The 26,791-nt window shown below is 47.5% G+C and overlaps 1 protein-coding gene across 1 annotated transcript in view; it reads right to left on the reverse strand.

Annotated features, from left to right (window-relative positions):
• Positions 1-3,068, reverse strand: part of Slc18a2 (solute carrier family 18 member A2) — a 33,817-nt gene extending 30,749 nt beyond the window's left edge. The window contains exons 1-3 of the mRNA XM_052182542.1: positions 2,845-3,068; positions 2,419-2,551; positions 479-830 (exon numbers count right to left, since the gene is read on the reverse strand). Of these exons, the coding sequence (XP_052038502.1) occupies positions 479-830; positions 2,419-2,539 (473 nt within the window). The 5' untranslated portion in view covers positions 2,540-2,551; positions 2,845-3,068. The remainder of the gene's footprint in view (positions 1-478; positions 831-2,418; positions 2,552-2,844) is intronic.
• Between the last annotated feature and the right edge of the window lie 23,723 nt (positions 3,069-26,791).

Consider the following 26,791-nt stretch of genomic DNA (forward strand, 5'->3'; position numbering starts at 1 on the left):
TCCTCCTGCCTCTCTCTCCTGAGTGCTGAGATTATAGTCAAGAGTGCCCAGTTTATGTAGCATTGGATACTGAAACCAGGGCTTCTTCGTATATGCCAGGCAAGTATGCACACACACACACACACACACACACATGTCCCAACCTTAGTTTTCTCTTAGCAATAGCAGAGGTGGAAAGCCACCAGACTTTGATAGCTGGGATCACTGAAGGGCTTCTGCTACCCAAGAGCAACCATTGCAAATGCACTTATAAGTCAAACATTTAGAAGAACCTATGCATTCTTCCCTCTTCGCTCACATTTCCTATCTTAGACCCTCAAGGCAACAGAGGGAAGGACAGATGGAGTTAATATGGAATTCTGTTATTGAGGATGAAGATATCAGACTCAGGTGATGGGCTTCCCCGTCTCCACACTCTGACAGATGGGCAAGCAGCAGGAAACACGGGTGTGGACTTTCCATCTGAGAAACAGCCTACCTGTTGGTCAGGAGTCCTATGAATGGGTTGGTGAGGAGCTGGACAGTGGCTTTGGAGGCGAACAGCAGCCCAACTTGCACATTCTCATTTAGAAGGTCTTTGTCTTCACTGGGACAGTCAGAAGGGACAGTCGTGTTGATCACAGTGTGCTGTGTGGTGGTAGCCTTGTATGACTGCCCTCCTGGAAGGTCCCCTGTGGCATTCCCGGTGAATATGGTAGAGTTGTTATAGTAAGAGAAGATGCTGTGGAAGTTTTCAGAGGTGGAAGCTGTGAGCGCTGGCCTGGTGGTCTGGATTTCTGTAGTATTTTTCTCGTGCTTAATGCTGTACAGGTAGCTGGGAATGATGGGAACTGGGGACAAGGGCGGGGAGAAAAGAGGCACATCAGAACCTTCTCTGACAAAAGCCATCAAAAGTGAGGTTGTGTGAAAAGCCAAATGAAACCTAGAAGATGAAACATGCTGCAACAGTTTCACACTGCTTAGTGTAAGAAAGAGACAGACAGACAGACAGACAGACAGACACACACACACACACACAGGGAGGGAAAGAGAGAGAGAGAGAGAGAGAGAGAGAGAGAGAGAGAGAGAGAGAGAGAGAGAGAGAGAGAGAGAGAGAGGATGCCAAGGGTACTACCATGCCCATGGAGTAGCAGCTGTACACACATGACTGGTCACAGAGAAATCTGTCATTTATAGGGTTTCTCATTATAGCATTCCTTCAGAGGAGTATGATAGAAGGCCAAACACTGGCTGAAGTAAGTCAGTGCTGACCTGGGGTCAGAGAGGCTCAACTACCTTCTAAATGGATAAAGCAAGGAAGTGGACATCTAAGTTCCATTATGTACTTGAGGGGGGGGGGAATCCAACCCATGCAGCCTGTGATAAACTGGACATTCTCAACAGAGCAACTCTATGTGAATGTGACCTGCAGATTTCACGGCACTCCTTGAGGATCCCGCGGACTTCTATCACAGCAAAGCAAAGTGGTAACATTATAGGAACTTGGGCACATGAGGAACACAAAGGCCAACTGGGATCCCCAGCTGCATGTGAACCTGCAGTTGACTCTCCAGAGCTGAAAATAACAGTAAGATGTTCTTATACTCTGCAAGTGGGAAGGAGGAAAAGACTCACCACTTAGGGGTCTGAGGGAAACCAATATATTTTTGTTGTTGTTCATTGAAAATTTGGTTTTCAAAAAGAGTGCGTGGAATACCTTTCAGTTTGAGAGATTAAGGGGCTTGTTTTTGAGCCACCTGGCCTAACTTCTCATTTTGGGAGATTTGTGCTGTCACTGGTTCCCAGTTCCATCACAAAACAGTCTCAGAACAAACACCCTTAGATGTAAGTTGCTTTACCTCCGGGGTAGATGGCGACTTGCTCATTCGGTGGTCCATCGACTGTTAGCCACCTTTCAGTGGCCTAGACAAGGTGCTAAAGGGCAGCAGCAACTCAGCACACAGGTCCATTTTTACAGAAATCTTTTTCATCTCAGTGAAAGTGGGCAAAGGGAAGCAGTCAGTTATCAAGAGGAAACACAACTTCTGGGCCTTATCGGATGTCACAGGGGCTGACCTGACCTCCAGGAAAACGAACCCACAAGTTGCAGCTCCCAGGAGTAGAGGCGAGAAGGGCTTGTGTTCAAGGATGGTTTTTGTTTTGTTCTCTACACAGTGCGTTCTTCAACTTTTTGGGCAGACAGAGCTGCTCAGATAAAATGGGGTAAATGGGGTGCGGAGGACAGGTTTCCCGGGAGGAGGTACATGGTCCTAGGCTCGGCCAGGGATGCTGGCGCCTGGGCTCTAGACGATGAGGACAACGTATTGGGGACCCAGTGCCAGGGCTCCTGAGGACCTGTGCCTGGTGCTGAGGACGAGGTGCTAGGAACCCAGTGTCACAGACAGAGATCGAGGGCTGACACTCCCGAGCCATACATACCTACGACGGTGAGCAGCATGTTGTCCAGCAGCAGCGCGAGGAACACGATGAACAGGATCAGCTTGCGCGAGTGGCGGCTGTCCCGCAGCCACCGCAGCAGCACCAGATCGCTCAGGGCCATAGCTCTGCTGAGCTGAGGGAGCAGGTGCGGTCAGTGGCTGGGACTGACAGGAGTCACCGGCCACCGGGAGCACAAGGAGTCTCTCGACCATCTGCCCGGGATGACAGGGAGTGTCCCGCTCCCCTCAAGGGCCAGGATAGCGTCCCAGAGTCACCACAAGCGCGTCTCTATTGCCGTCGGGGACCAGACCTGGGACTCGGGAATGCTGCCCCTCCCAGCCGCGCCCTGAGTCCCGGGATCCCCAGAGCCCTCCCACTGCCTTAGAGGATCCCCGAGGGTTCTCTGTCCTCCCCAACCTCTCGTACCTCCGGCTTGCTTGCGACTGCCTGCGGGGTTATAGCGCCACACTGCCCGGGTCTCAGTCCGTGCGTCCCCGCTGCTCCAGGTCGCCTTCTCCGCCCCAGCGCCCCAGAGCCCTGCTCAGTTTACCCAGTCCGGCTCTGACGTCACTGACAGCGCTGAGAGGGGGCGGAGGAGGGGGAGCTGGGACACTGGCCTCCGCCCACCCAGAGCCGCCTCTGGGTCCCAGTTCGGGCTGCCGTCGTCAGGAGCCCACCCTATCGGACTCTGGGGACTTCTGCAGGGGAGGAGGGGGAAGGGGAGTTGAGAAGGAAGCCGCAGGGGCTCTAGAACACAGCTACAGGAGCCCAGGACAAGGAATCAAATGTCCTAACACGAATCAAAGACAAGGGTGTGCAGGCACTGGGGCTTTATTCCATGCTCAGGCTGGCCAGAATGCTCAGAAGAAAATGTGTGGGTCTCTGAGCTGTCATATTCATAAAGCGGCCCAAGAAGACATGAATGAAGGCTGCAGGTGTGCCCCAGGAAAACGTTGGGAACCAGGACAGACACTTGCATCTCACCACGCTCCATTTTCCCACTCTATAGACTGATCCAGGGTCAGAATGCAGCTGGGAGGCTAGAGCTCTGGGAACCTTCAGATGAGAAGGGAACAGGGGAAAGGGGACAAAGATGAACCGGAAGGGGGGAGTGAAGACTCTCAGAGTTGAGAGAAGCCTGCTTGGGACCGAGAGCACCTGTGGGTGGGCAGGAAAGCCTGTAACTAGGCGAGTGTGGGGCAACGTGTCCAGGACGCCTTATTAAAGGAGCTTTCTGCCCTCCGTGCTATGTCTAGGGTGTGAATGAGTTGGTTAAGAGAGGCAGAGCACCTGAGCAACCGACTTTCCCTGCACAATATTTTCTGTTAGGACAGTAGAGAAACACACACACACACACACACACCCGCACACACACACATGCACGTAGGAGGAGTGCTTTCTGAGGCCCTTCTGTGGGGTCAGAGGGGTCAGAGCTGTGTTCTTAGCCACTTAGCATCCCTGTTACTGTCGCAGGCTCTCAGCAGAGGGGTCTGGCCTTGTTTTATTAATGCTCTCCTGTTGTCAGCAGGAGCCTGCTAGAAGCAGCTTTGTGGTGTGTGCTCCTCCCTGCTCTGCTTCTCTTTCCTTTAGAGAGAGACCCCCTGCGCTTCCCACCGTTCCTCTCCCCCATGATAAAAGACGTGTGGATGGGAAAAGTAGGTCAGTGACACGGGTCTCTGATATCTCGGAATGTGTGTATCTTAAATATTAAACGGGGAGGGAGAGGGACCCACTTAGGAGGAGAAAGCAGATGGCAGAAAACCAAGGTGGCTGTGGAGAGGTGGAATTAATGGGCTGCTGCCCCAGCCCATTGACTTTGGAGCTTCAGAACCCAAAGGCTCTGACTTGAGCCACAGAATCAGTGATTTATGGCACAGAAGCACTCTCTTCTGACCCCAATCTGATATTTCCTTGATTACTGAACTCTGGTGAGTTATATAGGCTTTCCTCACGCTGTTGTTTCTCCTAGCTCTGAAATGTGGATATCCAGTGGATCTCCTGCTGGGTTGCAGCAAGAATTAGTCTGAATAGCCCCCAGCACAGTGTGTGGAACACGTGGAGAGGGCCCAAGCATCCATTCAGCCAGTTGAGTACTACCAACTCCAGCCAGCACCATGGTGGGTGCTCATGAAACATTAATAACCAGGAGGCCACATCTTCCCATTCAAACATTTACAACTAGTAGCCACTTCATAAAGGGGGAGGAGGCACAAAACACGCACAAAACTCCAGCCCAGCGAACTGGAGAGATGTGGCTCCCGGGAGCACACCAGACCCACAGGGGTCCACCTACATGGGGGTTTCAAACTTTTCTGATATCCCCCAAAATCTGTGTTTAAATATTTAAAATGTTTTTTTCTGTGTATGCGTGTTTTGTCTACATATGTGTACCACACACACCTGTGGTCCTGTAGGTGGCCAGAAGAGAGCAGCTGATCTCTTGGAAAGTGAGCCTCCACATAGGAGCTGGGGACTGAACCAAGTGTTCTCAGCTGCTGAGCTCTCTCCAAAGGAACCCCAAGTAAATCCTTTAAAAGAATAAAGTTGTCTTATCCATTTTTAAGTCAGTATCTGAAATGGTTTCTGTAATCACAAATAAAAATATTTCAGGATATATTATAAATATTAGCATGTATATATAAAACTATCATACTGATTTTTAAAAAATGTATCCAGTGGAATATAAATATTATGAAAACTGCAAAACCACTCAATAGGTTTTTAAAAAGCAAACATGCTTCCCTTTAGCAGTTAAAAAAATGTACATTGTGTTCTGTGCTGGTTACTTTTGTAAGCTTGAGACAATGTAAAATCACTCCTGAAGGGAATCACAATAAAAAAAAATGTAAATTTTGTTGGCCTTGTTGGCATGTGTGTAAGGATTGTCTTGGTTGTGTTAACTGAGGTGAGAAGATTCACCCAGTGTGGGCAGCACCATTCCCTATGTTGGGATCCTGGATTCATTGCTCTTTGCTCTTAACTGTCACAATGACAGTTACAATGACAATGTCGTGTGACAGTTGATTCACATCCCTCTGCCTTGACATCCCCACAGGGTAAACCATAAGCCTTAAGTTGCCTTTGTCAGAGTGCTTTGTCATGGCACTCTGTGACAAAAGGGAAACTAAGACAGCATATGCTTTACAACTTCAAAGTGTTCTTGCTTAGCTCCCAACAAAATCATATCCTACTTTGATGTTTCTGTAATTTAATTCCTTTGTTTATCTATTATACAAACTGAAATATATGAATAATGCATTAACTTTAATTTTTTTCTTATGGCCATAAGGGTCTAAGCATATCAGTTCCCTTCAGGATGATGTGATTACAATTATTAGTGGTTACTGATTATCAATGGCATCCTGCATATAACGCAAATTTAACAAATAATTATTAAACATAGAAAGAAAAACTGAACTAGAAGTATATTACTCTAGGCATATGTGGTGGTGCAGCTCTGAACTCCCAGGACTTGGGATATTGATGCAAGAAGATCAAGAGTTCAGTAGCAACCCTTGCCAACTTGTGAGATTCCTACCTCAAAACCCAAAGCAAAATAAAATCATGGCAATAATTAAATAAATAACATGTGTTGTCTTGATTAACGAGACACCAATATTGTCCTTTTTGTTTAATATCCATAGTTCTTTTATGACTTAGAGCACTTTGATAGTAAGATGGTCAGAGTTATATAGGGTGTGGGGGGTAAACCTTTATTTCATTCAGGGGAGACAGTGGATGGATGAATGTTTAGTTAGGTCCATGGCACACCTCGGTGTGTGAGGTTTCCAGAGAGATTTTTAACTAGGAATGAATGATACAGCCTCAGTGTGGGTGATACTAACCCATGAGTTGGAGCCACAAACTAAATTTAAAAAGGAAAGTGAATGGAGCACCAGGATTCCCTGTCTGTGGACACACCATGACCAAGACCAACTGCTTCTTCCTCTGCCACCATGCCTTCCCACCATGATGGTCTGTATGTGTGACTTTTAACTGTGAACCCAGACAAGCCTTCCTTCCTGAAGTCACTTTTGTCAGGTGTTTTATCACAGTCATGGGAAAGCAAATACTAATGGGTATCAGGAAATTAGTATCAGAAGTGGGGTTATTTCTGTTATAAACCAGGATGATGTGGTTCTTAAGCTTTTGGAAACCTTTGCAGGAAAAATGTGAAAGAGTTTGAATTTCATACCAGTAAAGTCCTAGAATCCTATAAGCAGAACTTCAGGGTCCGTTCTGGTGGGAGCCCAGAAGACCAGAACAGGGAAATGTAGACAAGTGACAGGGAGACTTGGGCACTTTTTGAAAGAATGATTCTACTAGATAAGAGACTAGGGAACATTCATGTTATATTCTGGCAAAGAATCTGGATATGTTCTTTCCATGTCCTAAGGAATTGACTGAGGCCAAATTTTATCACAATGGGCTAATTTTTTATGGTTACTACTTCTTGCTTGTATCTGGGTTTCACTTGGAGAGGGGAGCAAGTGGAACAGAAAGACCCAGAAATGTGAAACTTAGCAAGGAAAGGAGTGTGACTGAATTTGAAGTTGCTGATGATGAGGGCTCAGACAAATGGCTACAAGTTAGAGATTGACCCAGAGCTCCTCACTGGGATAACAGGAGAGGTACCTTGAAGGCAGGCATCCCCACCAAAGCTGTAACTTGTAAACAAGGAAGTTAATTTCAAAAGAGAGGGCCTAAGCTAAGACCAAAGAGTTTCCAGTTCCAAAATGACCATTTAAGCAAGTGCTTTCCCATTTTCAGCCATCGCAAGCCTTCAGGCACACAGAGTCTACTACAACTGTGATAGAAGGGCCAGGTAGCACCCTGAACCAGCAATATAATCTAACAGTGTCATACAAGGTAGCATTGTGGAAGGCAATGTGTAGCCTGCAAGGAGGCCTTGAAAGGACACTAAGTCTAAATTGTGATAAGGATTTCTGGATGTTGAAGATGCCCGGACAATGTTCACAAAGAAAAGCTGCAAACATGGAATTGGGCTGTCTTAAGAAAGAAGTCTCATGTGCTATAGGAGGCAGAAATAGAAGGGAGGGACCGCCCAAGGCTATCAGAGCCCAGACAATGCCAACTAGTGTCCCAGATATTGTTCATGGAGCCTTGGGGTTTAGTGTTTGTCTTAGAGACAACCGGCCACTTTTAGATTCAGTTCACCATGGTGGGGAAGGCATGGTGGCAGCTACAAGCTATGGCTTGTCCTGCTTTGGGTGGAAAAGGCCAATCTTTCCTTCCTATGCCCCATTCATCTCTGGTTGGATGGAAATGCTTATTCTGTGCCATTGTAGATTGGAAGTATGTAACTTGTTTTATAATTTTTTCTAAAGGCAGGCACCTCTGTCTGGCCTAGAACTTATTACACAGGCAAAGCTGGCCTTGAGATCTGTCTGCCTCCCAAATACTGGGATTAAAGGCATGTACCACCATGCCCAGAGGTTTTTTTTTTTTTACATTGCATTTAGCTGGTTAGTTATTTAGTTAGTGTACATATAGAGGTACACATGCAGCCACAGTGTACATGTGAAGGACAGAGGCCTATTTGTGGAATTCTGTTTTCTTCTTCTGCCATGTGGGTTCTGGAGATGGGTCATTAGGCTTGGCAGCAAGTGTGTTTACACACTACATCATCTCCATCTTGTTTGTAATTTTGTAGGGGCCCCAATATTTTCCTTGAGTTTTGAAAGAGATTTGGGGTTTGGGCTTTTGAACAACATTAGAACTGTTAAGACTTTGTGTTCATTAGGGTTTCCATTGTTGTGAAGAGACACCATGACCAAGGCAACTCTTACAACAACATTTCATTGCAGCTGGCTGATAGTCCATTATCATCTAGGCAGGAGTATGGCCATGTCCAGGTAGGCATGGTGCAGGAGGCGTTGAGTGTTCTATATCTTCATCTGATGCTAGGGGAAGACTGGCTTCCAGGCAGCTAGGAGGAAGATCTCAAAGCCCACCCCCATAATGACACACTTCCTCCGACAAGATCATACCTACTCCAACAAGGCCATTCCTACTCCAATACTCAACACCTTCTAATAACGCACTCCCTAGGCCAATCATATTCAAACAACTACAATTTGGAGATTTGTAGGAAAACCAAATGCATATTTTTTATTAGAAGATGTATATGAGCCCCATACAAAAGGTGGAATGTCATGATTTTAAAAGTGATGTATCTGGTACCGAGTTGACAAGAAGTCAAGCTGTGACGGCAAAAGCAAAACTTCATTGTGAACCTTGATGGATTTAGTGTCACCTGGGAAGCACACCTCTGGGAGAGTCTGGGAGGGCGTCTAGAGACATTTCATTCCCAGAAGGCCCTACCCTGAGCTTGGATGGCACCATCAATGGCAATGACGTCCTGAATAAGTAGAAGGCAAATATCAATGGTCATCTCGTGTCTTCCTATCTACGGATGCAATGTGAATAGACACTCCATGTTCCCGCCACCTTTCTTATCATGGTGGACTCCGTTCCTCTGGACAGAGATTCAAAATAAACCTTTTCATTCTGTATTAGTTGGGGTTCTCTAGAGTCACAGAACTTATGGATAGTCTCTGTATAGTAAGGGAATTTGCTATGGTGACTTACACTCTGTTGTCCAACTTCCCAATGATGGTCAGCTATGAACAGGAAGTCCAAGGGTCTAGCAGTTGCTCAGTCCCACGAGGCTAGTAGACTCCAACAGATGTGCTGGCAAGTAAATGCAAGCAGGTGACGAAGAGCGAATCTTCCTTCTTCCAATATCCTCGTGTAGGTTTCTAACAGGTGTGGCCCGGATTAAAGGTGTGTACCACCATGCCCAGATCTGGGACTTGTTTTGTCCCAGGCTGACCTCAAACTCAGAGATCTCCTTGCCTTAGATTCCTGCAATTCATAGCCACTGTGCCTTAATATTTTTATGCCAAGATCCAGGACAGAAACTTGTATCTCCCAGCCTCAAGCTCTGAATCACAGGCGAGTCTTCCAATTCTGGATTGTAATTCATTCCAGATATAGTCAAGTTGACAACCAGGAATAGCCATTACACATGTTTAAATTCCTGTTTCAGACATTTTGTGGAACTATAGGAAGGGTGACTTACCTCCAAGCCCCCTGGTTCTCCTGTGTCTCTGCCTTAGGCCTTTGCACATTCTTCCTTTCCCTCTTTCTGGGAAGTTCTTCCCCTTTTCCTAGTTGCCTTCCAGCTCTCTGTTACCAGCCCTAATGCCACTTCTCTGGGAAGCTATGTGTTCACAGACAGTACTGAATAAAGGCCGCCTCTGTGAGAAACCCTTACAATGCTGCTCCTTCCTCTCAAGCGCTTCTGCTCAGGATGAATGATCATGATGAACTCTCCCTATGTCTTCTCAGATGTCATGCCAGGGGACACTTTGCCTTTTCACCTCCGATGTTCCAGAGCACAGTCCTGGCTTCTTCAGCACCCACAAAGAGGTTGGCTCAGCACCCCACTTCCACTCCAACTTCTATCAACCCTCTCATTTTCTTACCAGGAGATTAAGAGGGCACAGAAGTCCCACTAGGGTTGGCTTTTCCATTAAGTCCCAAGATTTAGAGATAGTAAATTATATTGCCGACTGGGACAGTATGTTTATTTGTTTTTTTAATCAGACAGTATTTGAGATCTGCTGAACCAACTTAAAGCTGGTGCTTCAATGTATACGAATGAACTTGCACGTGCTACCTAATTTTTATGTGCCTCAGTTTCTCATCTGCTCCTGCTCAAAACTGACAGAACTGCAGAGATCTGAGCAGAAATGTTCTCCCACTTGTGTCCGCCAAAATACCTACAGGCTCCCATGGTATATTAGTCATTTTCCTCATGCTGTGACCAATAAATAAAAAGAAGCAACTTGGAGGATGAGATATTTATTTCAGCACACAGTTTGAAGGCATACAGTTCATCATGGCAGTGGGCAGTTCAAGGCATGGGAGCGTCAGTCTACTTGCTTAATTTTACAAATCAGGTATCTCACAAGTAAAGTGAGACAGAAAGTCAGGCCAAGCTACAAAACCCCAAGGCTGGCTCCCAGGGACACATTATATACCAGACAGGCTCTAGCACCTCAAAGTTCCACAAAACAGTGTCGCCACCTAGAGACCAAGGGTTCACATGCACAAGCCTGGGAGCCAGGGGAGCATTTTATGTTCAGGATACCATAGGGGACATTGTGTGTGTGTGTGTGTGTGTGTGTGTGTGTGTGTATCTATGTAAATGGAGAGCTGAGCTAATTTTAGTTTCCATGACCATACATGCAGGGGTCCCTCCAAATGCAAGCTTCTTTTGTGGGGTTTTAATTATCAGCAGCCAACTGTGGTCTGGAAAGAAAAGTTCAGTGGAAATTTCCAGAAATAAGCAACTCATAAGTTTTCAGTTGTCCACAATTCCGAGAAGTTTGATGAAGTCTTATCTAGCCCGAGGTCTGAGTCATCTTTTGCCCAGCGTGTTTATGTGTGTACACTGTCCACCAGATGGTCAACCACATAATAGACATCTCAGTCATCAAATGGACAGAAGCAGCCTCATAGCATGTGTATTTAATGGCCTCAGGGTCCAAGAGCAGAAGTACTGGGGATTCAAATATGCCACAGAGAAGCCACCAGGCTCTCCCCTGCAGCAGCAACTACCATCGTCATAAGAAGGACGTGAACCTGCAATAAGATATTTTTGAGATGATGTATGATGTCATTTGTCTTAATGTTTCTATTTCTCATGAGGTAATGCTGTTAATATCTTACTATGCTTAATTTATAAAAAATTAAACCTTATCGTAGTTACACATGGAGAAGAAAAGACTGTATACAGAGCATATGTCTTTCCTACCTACTTCTTGTCTTACCTCGTGACCAAACACTGACAGCTTAAGGGAGGAAGAATTTATTCTGGGTCACAGTTTGAGGGGAAGACATAGATTTGGGGATGTGACCTTTGCAAGAGAGGGGACTCTTGGGAATGAAACGAGATGCTCACTGAGAAGTCAGAAGTGACATGCTGGACCCACAAGTCTCTGCTGCAGTTTAAATTTGAGTATGAAGGGAGAGGAAGGGACAAGTTCTTACACGTCAGGGAGAGGAGCCCAGTGGGAGCCTCCCCAGAGTCTCCAGGCCGGCAGGCACCTGCGACACACACAGAGTACCGCTGCACAGATGGAGTGAGCTCAAGGGAGCCTGTTTGTATAGGAGGGGCAGCAGGATGAGAGTTTTGAGTGTGAGAAGGAATGAATGCAAATGAAGAAGCAGGCCTTGGTCATGGTGGGCTTAGGAGGAAGGCAGGTGGTGCACTCAGCTGTCTGTCTGTGAAGACAGCCCACAATGCTTCCTCCAAAAGAGCCCTCAACTCTGGATACCCTGAAGGGTGTTATGTGCAGAGTGGGTGGTGCTAAACACAGGAAACACAGAGGGAAATCTCCAAGGCGCAAATAGGCCTCGAGGGGTCTAGTCAGACCAGTGAGAAGGATCGCAAGCAAAATTAGGTCTGTATCTGGCCAAAGGCAAAAGACTCAGGTAGATTTTTTTCTTTGCTTTGCTTGCTTTATAAACCTTTACTGTTTAGAATAGATATTCTGTCATTATCTGGAAAATTCTACACTAGGCAGCTGTCTGAATAGAGAAAGGACAATTTGAAGAAGGAGACTCTATCAAACTGGCTGGGACTCTCATGGGGGCTTGCAGACATCAGGGTGCCTGTAGAAGTCTGACCTAGGTCCTTGACATAAGTTATGTCTGAGTAGCTTGGCGTTCTTGTGGGATTGCTTATAGTGCAAGTGGGGGCTGTCTCTCTCTGCCTCTTCGGTATGCTTGTGTGACCCTGTTCCTCCTACTGGATTGCCTCCTCTTGGTGTGATAGTATGTACCCAGTCTTATTGCAGCTTATTAGGCCATGTTTGGTTGACATCTCTGGGAGGCCTGCTCTTTTCTGAGGGGAGGCAGAAGGGAGGATCTGGGAGAGGATGGACTGGAAGGAAGGGAAAGAGGGAAAACTCTAGTTGGAATATAATATATGAGAGAAGAATAAAAATTAAAGGAGAATATTATGGGCTGGGAGGTGGCCGTGTTTCTCTTGCATGTGTATGAGTGGATGTGGTTTACTGTGTGGGTATGGGTACATGTGTAGGTATGAATGTATATCTGTATGTATAGGTATATATGTGTGTATGCATAGGTATGTCTGTGCATAGACATACCTGCACATAGGTGTAGGTATGGGTGCAAATGTGGGTGTATGTGTAGGTGAGGGTGCATGAATGGGATTGGGTACGTGTGTGGATACAGGAACATGCATGGGTATGGGAACATGTGTAGATGGTGCATTTGAGGAGACAGGAAAACAACCTGAAGTGTCAACCAGTCTTCAGGGACCTTCTACTCTCATTTGGGACAAAGTCTCTCACAAGCTTGGAGTTTTGACCATAGGCCAGCCTAGCTGGTCCATGAGCTTCCAGGATCCAGCTGTCTCTTGCTGTGGCCTGAGTTTACAGGTGTTAGCCACTGTACACAGCTGGTTAAGTGGCTTCCAAAGATCCAGATCCAGACTCACTCTTGCATGGTAAGTGCTTTCTGACCTCCACATCAGACTCTCTGGTTGCACAATTTGCTTATGCTAAATGCTCTAGGAACTGTGTTCTCTGTTCTCAGCCTTCCACCATGCAGTCATGGTTACATATAGCATCTCACTGAGTATAGAAGCCACCTGGGCGCAGGTAGAGGCCAAACTGTCTAGGAGGACAAAGGGATTTCCTCTTCCACTAATGAGAGGAGGAATGAATGGGAAAGGAAATGTGTGTTGTGGGGAAAAACTGTTCAAAGCACATTAAATACTTGTATGAAAGTATCTTATGTAACTCAGTAGCCATATAATTTAAAATATAGAGTACAACAATAGAGAGTGTTTTCAAAATGATGTTAATATTATGCTGTCTCTAGGAAACAATCTTTTAAATAATTGCTTTATACTTTATTTATTTTGCATGTATGAAGCATGTGTGGAGATCATAGAACCCCTTCCAGGAGTTGGTTCTCAAAAATCATAGATCATGCGATCAACAGATGTGAATAGAAACAACAGTATCAACTTCCTCAGCTTGGAGGAGTTTATTTACTTCTCACAGTAGCCAACTTCACTTTCCTTCCAAGGCATCAGTCGGTCTCAGCCAGGTTCGGCCCTGTTTAATAAGAAGGTATTTGTTGTTTTGTTTGTTTTGTCTTATGATACTAGCTCTAGCAGTTGTTTCACATAAATAAGGTGACTTAAAACTTTAAAAGAGTGTATTTCAGGTCCTTCTGCTTTTCTGAGGCCTTTACACAGGGAAAGCAAAGTTTGTGTAGAAAATGTAACCAAATCAATTGTTCTGACGTTAAGAGGGACTGGCAAAGCAAATGTCAATTTGCTTGACGGATGCCTCGCTGACGGCCAATGAAATTAAGTCACGGATGCTATAACTTAATAATCCAATCACTGAATCCACTTGCTTCGTGCAGCATTATCTGCAAACCAGGGTCTCTGGGTTTGGTGACTTTAATAGCATCGCTAACCTGTCTGAGGATATTTGCTGGAATTGAGATCTGTGAGGGCCCACACAACACCCCCTGGGCTGTTTGCTCCCTCCTCTGCTCTCCAGAAGCCGCCACAGTCGTCCCAGCGCCAGCCACCCATGCTTATGCAGCATGACCTCTGGTGGCGAAGCCACTGTCAAAACCCTTTCAATGGCTTCACCTGGGACAGTGTTAGAACTCCAGGCCTGTCCACTGTCCATCTTAAACTGTCACCTGTCCCTGTCTCAACTACGATCAGCTCCTTGGGCACTCACAGGGCTTCAGATGTCTGTACAAACCCCAGCACCTTAGCATGAGGAGCTCAAGGGTGACAGCCTTCATCACCTCCTGCACCCTCCCTTCCCCAACTCCTGCCTATGCCTTTGGCTTGTAGGCTCTTGTTCTCTGCTTACCCTGTTCTCACTCCTGCACTGAACCCTGTGCTTTTCTGCACCCCCAGACCTTTTTTCACAGCCTTGTGACTTCCGGTGGTGTCAGTCTTGTTTCCTCCTTGCCAAACTGACCCGCCCTTATCACTTCTGCCCTAGATTAAAACGCAGATAGGTTGAGAGAAAACGGTGGACATGTATTTCTTCCCAGTGAAGTGTTCCCTGCCCTCTCCGCATGCATCCTGGACTGTGTTGACATGCCCTGAAACTACTAAACCGACTTAATGTTTGGGTTCCTCACCCTTCGCCTGGCTCAGTGGGGGCCTGGCCTCCTGTGTCCTGTTCACAGCTTTGTTCCCAGGGCCTTAGGATACCAGGGACAGAGTAAGGATGCTAAATGTCACTAATGACTCAAGTTCCCTGCTCGCTTAGGCAAGACATTTGCCATCTGAGGGTGACTCACAGGATTGCTGGCCCCATGGGCCCCTCCTCTCTCGGAGCCTGCCATATCCACTCTATCTCCTGTTTTCCACCCTCACTTGGTTTTGTTTGGTCTTAGAAAACATCTCCTACCCCGCTGCTGTCAGTGGCTGATGCTCCCAGCATTTCCAGTCCTGTTTGTTAAAGCCATGCAATAGTGGAGTAGCCTACCAACCCTTTCTGCAGGCTGCAGGTCCGGGCAGCCTTGCCCTGCCTACTGAATCCTTCCTGACTCTGGGTTGGGGGTGAACTGACTGCCTTCCAAGATGTCTTTCTGCTCTGGGTTGCAGGAGCACTGCCTGAGGCAAAGTCCTGGATGCCATCTCCTGATCATAGTTTCCTTGTCAAAGAAAGGGTCACAGCAGCCATCCCAGTGTCTGCCATGCTGAATGACCCCTCCCTTCCTCCATCTGGGTCACCTCCTCCCATAGCACTGGCCTCTAAACATAGCTGCTGTCTCTAACCCATCAGAGATGCAGGAACCCTGTACATTTCCTGCAGTGGACTCCAGTTTGAGAGCCTGATACAGCTTCCTGATATCTCATGTAAATTCTTCTAGCTGGATTTCAATATTACCTTCATGCACTCACTCCGAATATATAATGTCAGCTCTATCAGACTGGACCCCTGACACCCAGGGAACAATCCTCATTCTTGTGATTTTCCTCCTCCCATCCCACCTGCCCCCTACAAATCCTATTCCTGACTCTAGAGTCCAGCTCAGCTGCAAAACTCAAAGCTATTACAGGTCTGCCTGGGCGTGTGGCACTAAGCACCTGGCACTGCTTACCATAGGGGCATCTGGGCACACCTTTCCCATCTTCGCCAACTCTCTGGACCAGCCTTGTTCCCCGCAGGCAGAGGAACCGGTGCCTACCCGCTGAGCCTCTCCTGAGACTGCAGGCTGTGGTGCCCGCAGAGTAGACACGCAGATCTATAGGTTCAGCGTGGGCAGGCTGGTGCAACCGTGGGACACAGAGAACCTGTCTGTAGGCTTGGCACACCTGCACAGGCCAGAACAGGAGCAACTTGGCCTTGTGACCAAGAAGCCCTTGATGTACAAGAGGGTGGCTCGAGGTGTACCAGGAATGAAAATGGCTAGACTTCAATGACTTAGTAAAAAATTGTAAAATAATTATTTTTTATGTTACTCATGCTTCAATAATATTGAGTTGAGTTAGGCAAAATATTATTAAAACTAGTTTCAGCAGTTTCTTTTCGCTTTTTGTTTTTTGTTTTTTTTTTTCCTCAAAATGCTCAGGCTTAAAGCCAATACTTTGCCCATGTTGGAAAATGCTCTACAACTGAACTACATGCTGTGCTCTTTTTAATTTTTTTAAATGTGGATTCTAGAAAGTTCTCCATGGTTTGTGTTTGTAATTCACAGTATACTTCCATTAGACAAAGCTATGAGGTTCCATCATTATTTTTGACCACAAAAATGCAGACCCAGAAAGAAGAGTTCTGGGTCCTGGTGAATGCAGGGTGGTCATAGCCAGTGCTCTGACTGACTCCTGGGCCTCGGTGGCCTGGCAGCTCTTAAGTCTTACATCATTGGTGCCTTTTGGAAGGTGTCAGCAGGTAGATGTCAGCTTCGGGTCCCTCCTATGCTGAGGCTCCCACGACCACACCCCCACTCAGACAGGCCCCACCCGCCCTCTGCCCTGCTCAGAGCTTGTCCTACATCCCCCCTCTCAGCACTGCCTGTCTTCACCCACTTGCTATGCTGACCACACACCAGACATCTTCAGGGCAGGAGATGGTTACAAACAATCAATAGTCCCGGTACAGCAGGCTGCACGACCCAAACCCAATTATGTTGTTCAGAAACTTGTCTGTAACTAAAAGGCGTCTGAGAAATCACTGTCACCATCTCTGAGTGGGAGAGAAAGCCGGTCATTATGCCCAATTGGATTTATATTGACTGTCTTCTATTGTCTGGGGGCAGCAGGGCCGTGCAGGCACACATGAGCACAGCTCTTATTTGCTGGGACATTTATGTCACCCCTCTCACGTATGCAGCCTGAGAGTCTGTAATTGACAGGCTGACTTCCTGTGCTTCATCCAAAATTCGTTTTCTTTCAGAACAGGACCTTGCTGTGTGGTCCTAACTGGCCTGTACTCCATATAAGCCTAGGCTTACCTGGAACTTACTGTGTCGCCCACACAGACCTTGACCTCCTAGTAATCCTCTTACCTCTGCCTCCCAACACTGGATTACAGACATGTGATTCGCCTAGTTTCATCTTAAACTTCTAGGTTTCCCAGATCCTCAGAAAAAGCACAGAACTCGAATCCCCAAAGAAGACAGTAGACTCACTATCTCCTTTGATCCCACCCAGACTCTTAGCAGAGCCCCCAAATAAGAGACAATACTTTAGCATGAGAAATCACTTGAAAATTCTTGCAGGTATCTGTACATCAAACACAGGACTTCCAAATGACAGTGGGGCAACCTGGGAGCCTCCCAGCCATCTGTATGGGAGAACCTCTACAGTCCACAGTGGCCACCTGCACTGGGGACACGAGGAACTACTGGAGAGGCCCAGATATCTCTGCATTCAGTATGGAAAAACTAGAGACTAGAATGAACCCAGAGCTCACAGGACAGCATGCCAAAACAGACCCACTTTCAGTGAACCTACCCACTTCATTCAAAGGTCTCACAGCTGCCACAAAGCACAGGCAGGTGAGGTCTCAAAGGACCCCACCAGCTCATTAGAGGGAGCCAACAGCTACTCATTCTGGGGAACTGAGCGGTGACTTCATGAGAGCATGTGGGAAGATAGACTGCTACTTGCCATTTGTCGCTGTAAAGACGTGTCTGCAGCAGATTCATGTGCAATGTTTCATATTTCTCCTTCGAGGTAGATTGTGATTACAGAAAACAGCAAATGCATCTTGACCATGTGAAGAATAAGTTGCCATAAGTGCCAGGTGACCCCTCCCCAGCTCAAGGTACAACCTCCAGCAAAAGCCCCATGGGGACCTTAGGGCATCTTTCTTACCATAGTCACCCTTGTGACTACTCCTGTCTGGTACCCACGGAGTTGAGTATGGTAATGCCATACTTCCCCAGCAAACCATCCAATAATTAATGGAGTGGGAAATTTTTGTCTGAGACTCAGTTGTGTCACATGACATTTTTCTGGAAGCTTTCTTATGAGAGGGTGTTTTGCTGAAGCAGACATGCGATAGGGTGTTTTGCTCAGAACAGACAAGTGGTGTTTTTCTGGAAGCTGCCCAGTGAAAGGGCAGGTGACGTTTTGTTGGAGTGGACACATAAGAGGACATGTGATATTTGGAAAGAGTATAAGTATAGCCCAACAGACAGCGGATGACACTCTGGCATTGGTTCGCCTTGCGTATTTTCATTGGGCTTTGCTGATGCTGGTTTTTCTGCTGACAACACTATGACATTTCTTCACCTTACTTTCTTCACTGATCTGTGAAGTCCTTGTCATGACTTCATAGAAAGAAACACACCAAAGAACTTCTGGAGGTATTCTGGCTGCTTCTTGCGGCTTCAGCAGACTCTTGCTGATCTGCAGAGCCTTGAAGCTTCTTCTAGATCTAGCCACTGCTGCTGCTTCCAGTGGACTGGACTGCTGACAAAGAAGATTGTTATCACACCCCAAACAACTACTTCTAAACAGGCCCACATCCCCCTTGTCCTATTAGCCATTTTCCTCCAGTATCTTTGGTCAGTGGGCTAGAAGGATGCTTGAAGCATTTAAGAAACTTTATTAAAGTAGGCTTTGAAAAATATAAGCCTACGAATTAAAATGTATTTATTTATTTGTTTATTTTTTGTTTTTTTTTCTAAACAGGGTTTCTCTGTATAGCCCTAGCTGTCCTGGAACTCACTCTGTAGACTAGGCTGGCCTCAAACTTTGAAATTTGCCTGCCTGCCTCTGCCTCCCAAGTGCTGTGATTAAAGGCATGTGCCACCACTACTTAAATATATTTTTTAAAGATTTATTTTATTTATCTGAGTGCACTGTAGTTGTTGTTCAAACACACCAGAAGAGGGCATCAGATTCCATCACAAATGGTTGTAAGCCACTATGTGGCTTGTTGGGATTTGAACTCAGGACCTCTGGAAGAGCAGCCAGTGCTCTTAACCACTGAGCAATCTCTCCAGCCCAAATATTTTTATTGTTCCTTTTCCACTGCAAAATGATTTGTGTTGGTTGTAAATGTTTAACTTTCATGGGTGGGGCAGTGTGCCTCAGTGGTAGAATACTTGTTTTTGCTTGGATGAGGACCTGGCTTCTTTCTATCCTAAGTAGCATAAAATCAGACAATTAAAACAGTTTGGATCCTCAAAATGGCTCATACAAGCCCAAAACCCTGGTTCATGTCCCTGGAACACACAGCGGACAAAGAGAATTAACTCCTGAAAGTTGTTCTCTGACCTCTACCTTCGTGCTGTAATACCCATACACATACATATCATGCAATATTAACAATTTTATTTCACTTTCAGTGATACAGAGCCCTGTATGAGTCTCACTGATCTGCCTTGTTCTCTTGACAGGCATTCCCATTATTTGGTCTTCATAGACAATACCACAGTGAGCATGCCCTATGTGCTCCCCTCACAGATAACATAGCAGTGATCAGGCCCTGTGACCATGCCCTGTGGCCCTCTGAGCACGCCTGTGCACGCCTGTGCACTCTAAGGATCAGTGATCAACTGGGAGTGGTACATTGCATCAGAGAACAGAAGACCTTCTGTAATGGATGGAGCCCATTCCAAAGGCCTGTCTCCCTGACTCCCAGAGCCATGATTGGCAGGACCTGTGGAGGCACTGACCAGAGTGTCTGCTCCCGACTATTAGATCCAAGATCAATAAACTGTCACTTCTCTCCGACCCTTGAGCTTTCGGGTTTTGGCCTCTCAAAAGGATGTGATGGCTCAAACCCTGTCCCGGGTGCTGGGGGGTGCAGCTCGGTGGTTGGGAATGCAGCTCAGGTGCTGGGGGTGCAGCTCAGTGGCTGGGGGTGCAGCTTGGTGGTTGGGGGTGCAGCTCGGTGGCTGGGGGTAGGCTGAGCATGCCGGAGGCTCTGGCTCAATCCCCAGCACCTTCCAAAACAGGGTTGTTAGAAACACACAGGCCTGTAATCTCAGCCACTCTAGAGGCAGGATCTGGAGGGTCAGGATTCTTCAGTATCTCAGCCTCAGCCAACTGAGGGCCCACCTGAGCTACATTAGACTCTGTTTCAAAACAAAAGAAAATGTAGTTGTCACAGTGGCACAATGTACAGGTCCTGGAGCCCCCTGCTGGAGAGCAGTCTCCACTGTAGCCACCCACGGTTTCTGAGCCTGGAGGAGCTCAGCTTTGATGGGTCTACAGCAGTGGTTCTTAACCTGTGGGTCACCACCCCTTTGTGGGTAAAAGGACCCCTTCACAGAGTCACCTAAGATCATCAGAAAGCACAGATATTTACGTTACAATTCATAACCATAGCAAAATTACAATAATGAAGTAGCAATGAAAATAATTTTAAGGTTGGGGGGAGGGTGTCACCATAACATATGGAATTGCATTAAAGGGTCACAGCATTAGGAAGATTGATAACCACTGCTCTAGAGAAACACTGAGACTTAGGAGAATGTCTGCCCCAACACAGGTCTGTTCTGACTGGTCTCCTCTCAAAGGTGTCCTCACCCAGGCCTTTCCCCAGGAATAGAGTGGGTCCTTCCAACCCCAACGCTGGCCCGGCCTTCAGCCCAGACATAGAGATGTACCTAGTTCTTGGAGGCTTTCTTGTGTCCCATGATCAGGCTTGTAATTAGGACCTCTCTTGTGTTGTCTGATATCTATTAATCAGCATTTGCTGAGCATATACTGTGTGCTAGGAGCTGTGCCAGCTTTGGAGGACACAGTGGTGAGTGGATCAGTTACTCTACCCTATGGAGGAGACAGGCATCAGACCTGGCCACTAAACAAGGTATAATTAGAACGGAGTCTAGGAAAGTCTGACGTCCAAGTCCACACACCTAGGTGGCACTTAGAGAGGGACAGAGAGTGAGTGGGGCTTGGGACACTAATACATGCTTGTACACATTGTGCAAGACAAGTGGGAAGCAGAAACCTTGAACTTTTAGTGTTATGGGGCTGTCTGGTACCATCAGACAGAGGCTGCCACAGCCAAGGTCACTGATGCCTGCCTGGCCCAGAAAGCCAGCAGCTGGCATGAAGATAGCTGCCCAGGCTCCTCGGATCTGTCATCACCTCCAGTGGCTGCTTGCCTCTGAAACTAGGGTGTCCAGGGGCTGAAGGGCATACACAAACATGTGGGGTGCGGGGCCTTGGTTCCTTCAAACGGCCAGAGGAGAAAAATCTTAGAGCCATGTTCAGAATGTTGGATAAGGGCTATTTCCATTCAGACTGAATAAACTGGACCTTCAAAGAGAGAAGGATGCTCACCTCAACTAAACATTTGAAGTTCAGACCAAACCCTAAGGGGAAAGTGGCACCTTGAATTCATAGGATCTTGCTGCACAAAGGATGGGAGAGGGAACTCCCATTGTTTTCCTGTAATCAACACACATGCACACTTGCATGTACACACACACACACACACATGGGCTCCTTTTTGCAAACCAAGTGTTACAGTGTAGCTGAACATATAAAATAGAACAAAGTGAAACAGGAATGGGAAAGGAAGCTCTTCACACATGAAAACCACATGGGCCCCTGCCACAGTCTTACTGTTACCATTGCTATTACTGCGATGAAACATTGTTGCCAAAAGCAAGAGGTGGAGGAAACCACTTATTTGTGTTACACTTCCACATCATAATCCATCACAGAGGGAAGTCAAGGTAGAAACTCAAATAGTGCAGGAACTGGAGGCAGGAACTGATGCAGAGGCCATGGAGGAGTGCTGCTTACTGGCTTGCTCATCATGGCTTGTTCAGCCTGCTTCCTTGTAGAACCCAGGACCACCAGGCCAATGGTGGCACCTCCCACAAAGGGTAGCTAATTAAGAAAATTACCTATAGGCTTGTCTACAGCCTGATCTTATGGAGGCATTCTCTCAATTGAGGTTCCTTCCTTTCAGATGACTGTAGCTTATACCAAGTTGACATAAAACCAGCTAGCACACTAGGGAAACTGAGATATGGAGACACAGTCCTGACTGTAAGTCCTCAGTCGTCCTAGCAAGTAATCACTGTTCAGTAAATCCGTGTTGGCTCAGCAACATACTGATTACTTCACCCAGTCCTCTGTGCTTTCCTACAGAAACTTTTGAAGAGACCAAGCTGGGCTCAAACCTCAGAAAGGCTCTTTAATGGCCTATGATTTTAATTTATAGTACTTGAAAGGGTTTTATTCTGTGATCTAGATTACAAGGCTCAGAGCGAGGCTGTTAAAGGAGGATGAAAAGAAGCCATAATTTGCATCCAAGACAGGGATGCTCTTTGTTGTCCTGCACCCACTTCAGCTTCCATTGACTAGCGATGAGTATCCATCACCATGACAACAACCAAGGTTCTCAGGCTACCCCACCCTAGATATGACTGCTGCCTGCCTGGTTGGGTGTCAGATTCCAGAGAGCTGGTGGGAGACATAGTGGTCACAGTGGGCCCTGCATTGCTCCTAAGTCATGCAGTTTATCTCAAAGGCTCTGGTTCTGTAGGAAAAGAGCCTTGTGTCACTGTCCTAAAAGGCTGTGCCGTTCCCCGGCAGACATAATATAACTGCAGGTCCTATATGCTGAGCATTCCAAGCTCCCTCCCTCCCTCCCTTAGGGCTGTGTTCCAGGGCCCGAGGAGCGAGTCGATGCTGCCAGACTAACCCCGAGCTTTTGAGATGAACAGATGCCACATGTGCTTGGAGCCAGCTGTTGGGAGTTTCATGAGAGCAACTGAAGCCAGGACCTCACATCAGAACACACGTGACCCTGTGGAAGCGGAAGAGAACCAAGGGAGACCGCTTAGGCTGCTGGCATGCTGGATCTGCATTCAGATGGAGATGAGAGGAACGTAGGGGTCAGGAGGCGTTGTGGGGGGTGCTGAGGGTGGAGCCTAGAATGCGGGGTGGGAGTGAGGGATGCAGGAGGCTGTGTATCCTCCTCTCATGCCATGAGGGCAGAATGGGTGCATTGGTTCCAGGGTACAGGCTTGACGCACCCAACATAAGGCAGAGGGGAGACGGCAGGCAAACAAAGCTGATGGTAGAGAGCCACATAAATGGGGAGCAAGTGTGCCGGGGTGCTATGGCATCTCACCTTGCTTGTCCGCGCTGCCCAGGCTGTGGGGATTGAGGCCTTGGAGAGTTCTGGTGGCCTTTACTAAATTCGGGCTCATACCTTGCAATCTTTCCCCTTTCTTCTCCACCAGGACAGTGAAACAGTGCTTCCTGGACCCACTGGGGTCACTGGGCGGAGGGGGGGATGGGGCATGCTTTTGAAGGGTACATATCCCACAAGCCAAGAGGAGAGTTCTTTTCAAGCAGTTATTACATGCTGGGTCAACAGAGAACTTAAAATCAGGACTACATGTCTTTCAAGTCTGGGTAATGTGCTGGGTGGAACAGCGGAAATTGGGTGAGAGGGCCTCTTTTCCTTCAGTTGACTGCAAGATTTGAGATCAAGAACACTCCGAGGCCAGGAGGCTGCACTTCTCCCACCTGAAGCTTTTCCAGGCACCTGAAGCAGCCAAGAGGCTCCAAAAGGCAAACGCGCCACCTGCTGGTCCTAGAGCGCGAGGTCGACACGGTCTAGCGCGCCACCTGGTGGCCACTTGAGGACTCGCTCGCATTCTGTTCCTGGTTTGTTCTTGATTCCAAGGGTAGCAAGCCAGCTCTGCAGTCTTCAGAGTCCCCCGGGACTGGATCTTTCGAGTTGTTGCCATCTGTTTCCTCACCCTACTTCACTGGCTGTGCCATTTACACCCACCTCTGAACTCACCCGAACGTAATCCTTTAGTTAAACAGTGTCAGGCTGCCGGAAGCTGGGCACAGCCTCTGGACTAGTGTGGCACTCACGCCATTGGTCCTGGTATAGGGGAGGCAGGGCGAGAGATAGAGCAAGTGCTCCTCCGCTCCAGGGCCCAGGAATTTATGGGTAAGTTGAGACCCCTCACGGCTCCCACATAGCAATCTTAGAGAGACCCCCTGAGCTCTCTGTACATGGCAGATAGTGCAAAGGACACTCTGGTTTTACTCAGGTGGTTCCACGTTTTGACAGGGAATAGAGAACTAGAATCTCATTATATTCTGGTGACGGGATGCAGTGGGAACACGCAGGGGATACGAACAAACACTTCTGGTAATCTGGGCACTCCGAGGAAACTATACAGAACTGAGCCGAGAGAGCAAATCTTCACCCAAATCACGGGGAAAGGGACATTTAAAGCTCCAAGAGAGCAAACGGCCTGACCCCAACTCTGGCTGCAAACTGCACCCATCAGAGATGTTTGAAAACACCACTGCCAAGACCAGTGGCCCCTGAGGGTTGAGTGATAAGGACTGAATGTGTCACCCAGAGTCACGTTTTGAATCTAACTTCCAGTAGAGATGAGGCTGTTAGGGGTTAAATGAGGTCAGGAGGGCGGAACAGTCAGGACGGGCATCAATGCACTTATGAACAGAAGAAGCCACACGAGATCTCTGTGTGTCCATCAACCAAGACAGGGCATCCCTCAAAAATGCTACCATTCTGTGTGCAGACTTCATGCTCCAGACTGGTGAGAGATCAATGTGTGATTAGGTCATTCAGGATGCGGCTGTGGTGTGCAGCTGAACTGTCTCCCCACAGATTCATGTGTCGAAGGCTGGACTCCAGCTGGTAGCTCTGTGCAGAGGTAACTGGATCCTAGCTGGACTCCAGCTGGTAGCTCTGTGCAGAGGTGACTGGATCCTAGCTGGACTCCAGCTGGTAGCTCTGTGCAGAGGTGACTGGGTCCTAAGGCTCTGATTTCATCAATTAACCCATGGGTGAGTGCGCTATTAGGTAATAAGGCCTGATGAGAGGAAGTAAGTCTCTGGGGGACGGGGGCGTGCCTTTGAAAGGTATATCTTGTCCCTGACTCCTTCTCCTCCTCTTCTTTCCCCTCCTCCTCCTCCTCTTCTTCTCCCTCCTCCTCCTCTTCTTCTCCTTCCTCCTCCCCTGGCTACCTCTTCCTTTCTGTCACATTATTCTGCTTCATCACAATTCCAAAAACACACAGCCAAGAGCCCAGTAACTGTGCCCTCCAAAACCATGACCCAAGCAAACCTTTCCGCCTTTTTGCCTTCTTAGGTATTTGTCATGGCAATATAAAATATAATACATAGTCTAGACTGATAAGACAGTAGGGTCCAAGGGACAACAGAAAGTGCTTGAAGCAAGGAGTGGAGCTGTTGAGGGAAGGCTTGGCGTTGTGAACTCATATTCTTGAACTCGGAGAGTCTATTTTCTGGAGTACACCTGTAGAGATACACCGCTGCCTGTGGGCTGCATGACACAAGGGTAGGAAGTGAGGGGCAGGAAGACACACAGATACACGTCTTCGGAACCATGAAAGTTTTGTTGCTAGCAGACATGTCATTTATTTAATTTGCATAATGTGCATTCCTGATAGCCTCCACGTCTGTCTTGCCCCGAGAAGAAGGAGGCAGGGCTGGGGGCATAGCTCAGTAGGTAAGGTGTTTGCCTAGCATGCGGGAAGCCCTGGGTTGTGTCCTCGGCGTGGTGTGAGCTAGGTGTAGTGGCAGACTCCTACGATCCTAGCACTTTAGGAGGTAGAGGCAGAATGGAAAGTTCAGGGCTATCACTGACTATGAGCCATATCCGAAGCTGCTGTGGACTAGATGAGACCTTGTCTCAGAAACAACAGACGGCGGATGAGATGTCTCAGTGGGCAAAAGTAATGGCCACTGAGATTGACATCCCCAAAACCCACATGACAGAAGGCGAACAACTCCACAGATTATCCTCTGCCACCTGCCTCCCATACACAACTCAGCACATGTGCACATGCACACGGACAGACAGACAGATAGATGGACGGATGGACAGAGATGATAACCGAGAAGAAAAGGTTACCAAGGAGTTCATGCTACCTTTCATGAAGTCACTCATGCTCTGAGGATTCACTTGGTTCTGCTCTGCTTGTGCTGCTCTGGATAAGCAGCCCGTGTTTGGTGGGTTTCTGTGGACCCCCTAGGCACCTCCAGCCCCAGCACGAGCCCCTTGGAGGGGGCAGTTGTCAATGAATTTGGGTTTGCAGGGTTTTGCCACACTTTACCAGTACTAACAAAACTTGGGAAATGTCAGTTGGCAAAACCAGGAGCACTGGCCAGTGAAATTTCACCCTGGGGCACTTTGTAGTGGTTCTTGCTTACGCCTAGTGGATTCTATTGCCTGAGGTAGATCTTCAAGGATTGAAGGAATTTAGAATTTAATCCTAGCAGGGAAGAGGGAGAGGGATCCAGAAGGAGAAACTAAAGACCCTCTGAGAAGTTGCCTTTGGCTAAGAGAACAGTGAGCCCTGAGAGCCAGGTACTTTCTTTTCAGACTACCGCCTCACACCCTTCCCTGTGGCTCCCTACTGTAACACCAGCCAGCACTTACCCAGGAACTAATTTTGCTAATTGCAGGACTCAGGTTCCTGAGCTTGCAAGCCAAGCATCTCATGGAGACAAGATGCAGCCATGAGGTATTTCCGAAAACCTTCAAATAAAGGAAATGGGATGTGTGTTCTTCCCCAACCTTGCCGACCAGGACTCCGTGTCATCTGTCACTCAAAAGCTGCTTGGAGACAGATGTGAATTAGGGTATGTTCTATAGGAAGGGACCCCAGAGAGCCTGATGGGGGAAGGGTGGACGATGAGAACCGGAAACTAGAAAGGCCATTTCAGAGTGTGATAATGATCACCTGAAACTGGCCGGAAAGAGGGGAGATGGTATATAGCATAGCCCAGAGCTATTGCATAGGAAAGGCAGGGCAGCCA

This window comes from Apodemus sylvaticus, chromosome 1 (genome assembly GCF_947179515.1).
Source record: "Apodemus sylvaticus chromosome 1, mApoSyl1.1, whole genome shotgun sequence".
NCBI lineage: Eukaryota > Metazoa > Chordata > Mammalia > Rodentia > Muridae > Apodemus > Apodemus sylvaticus.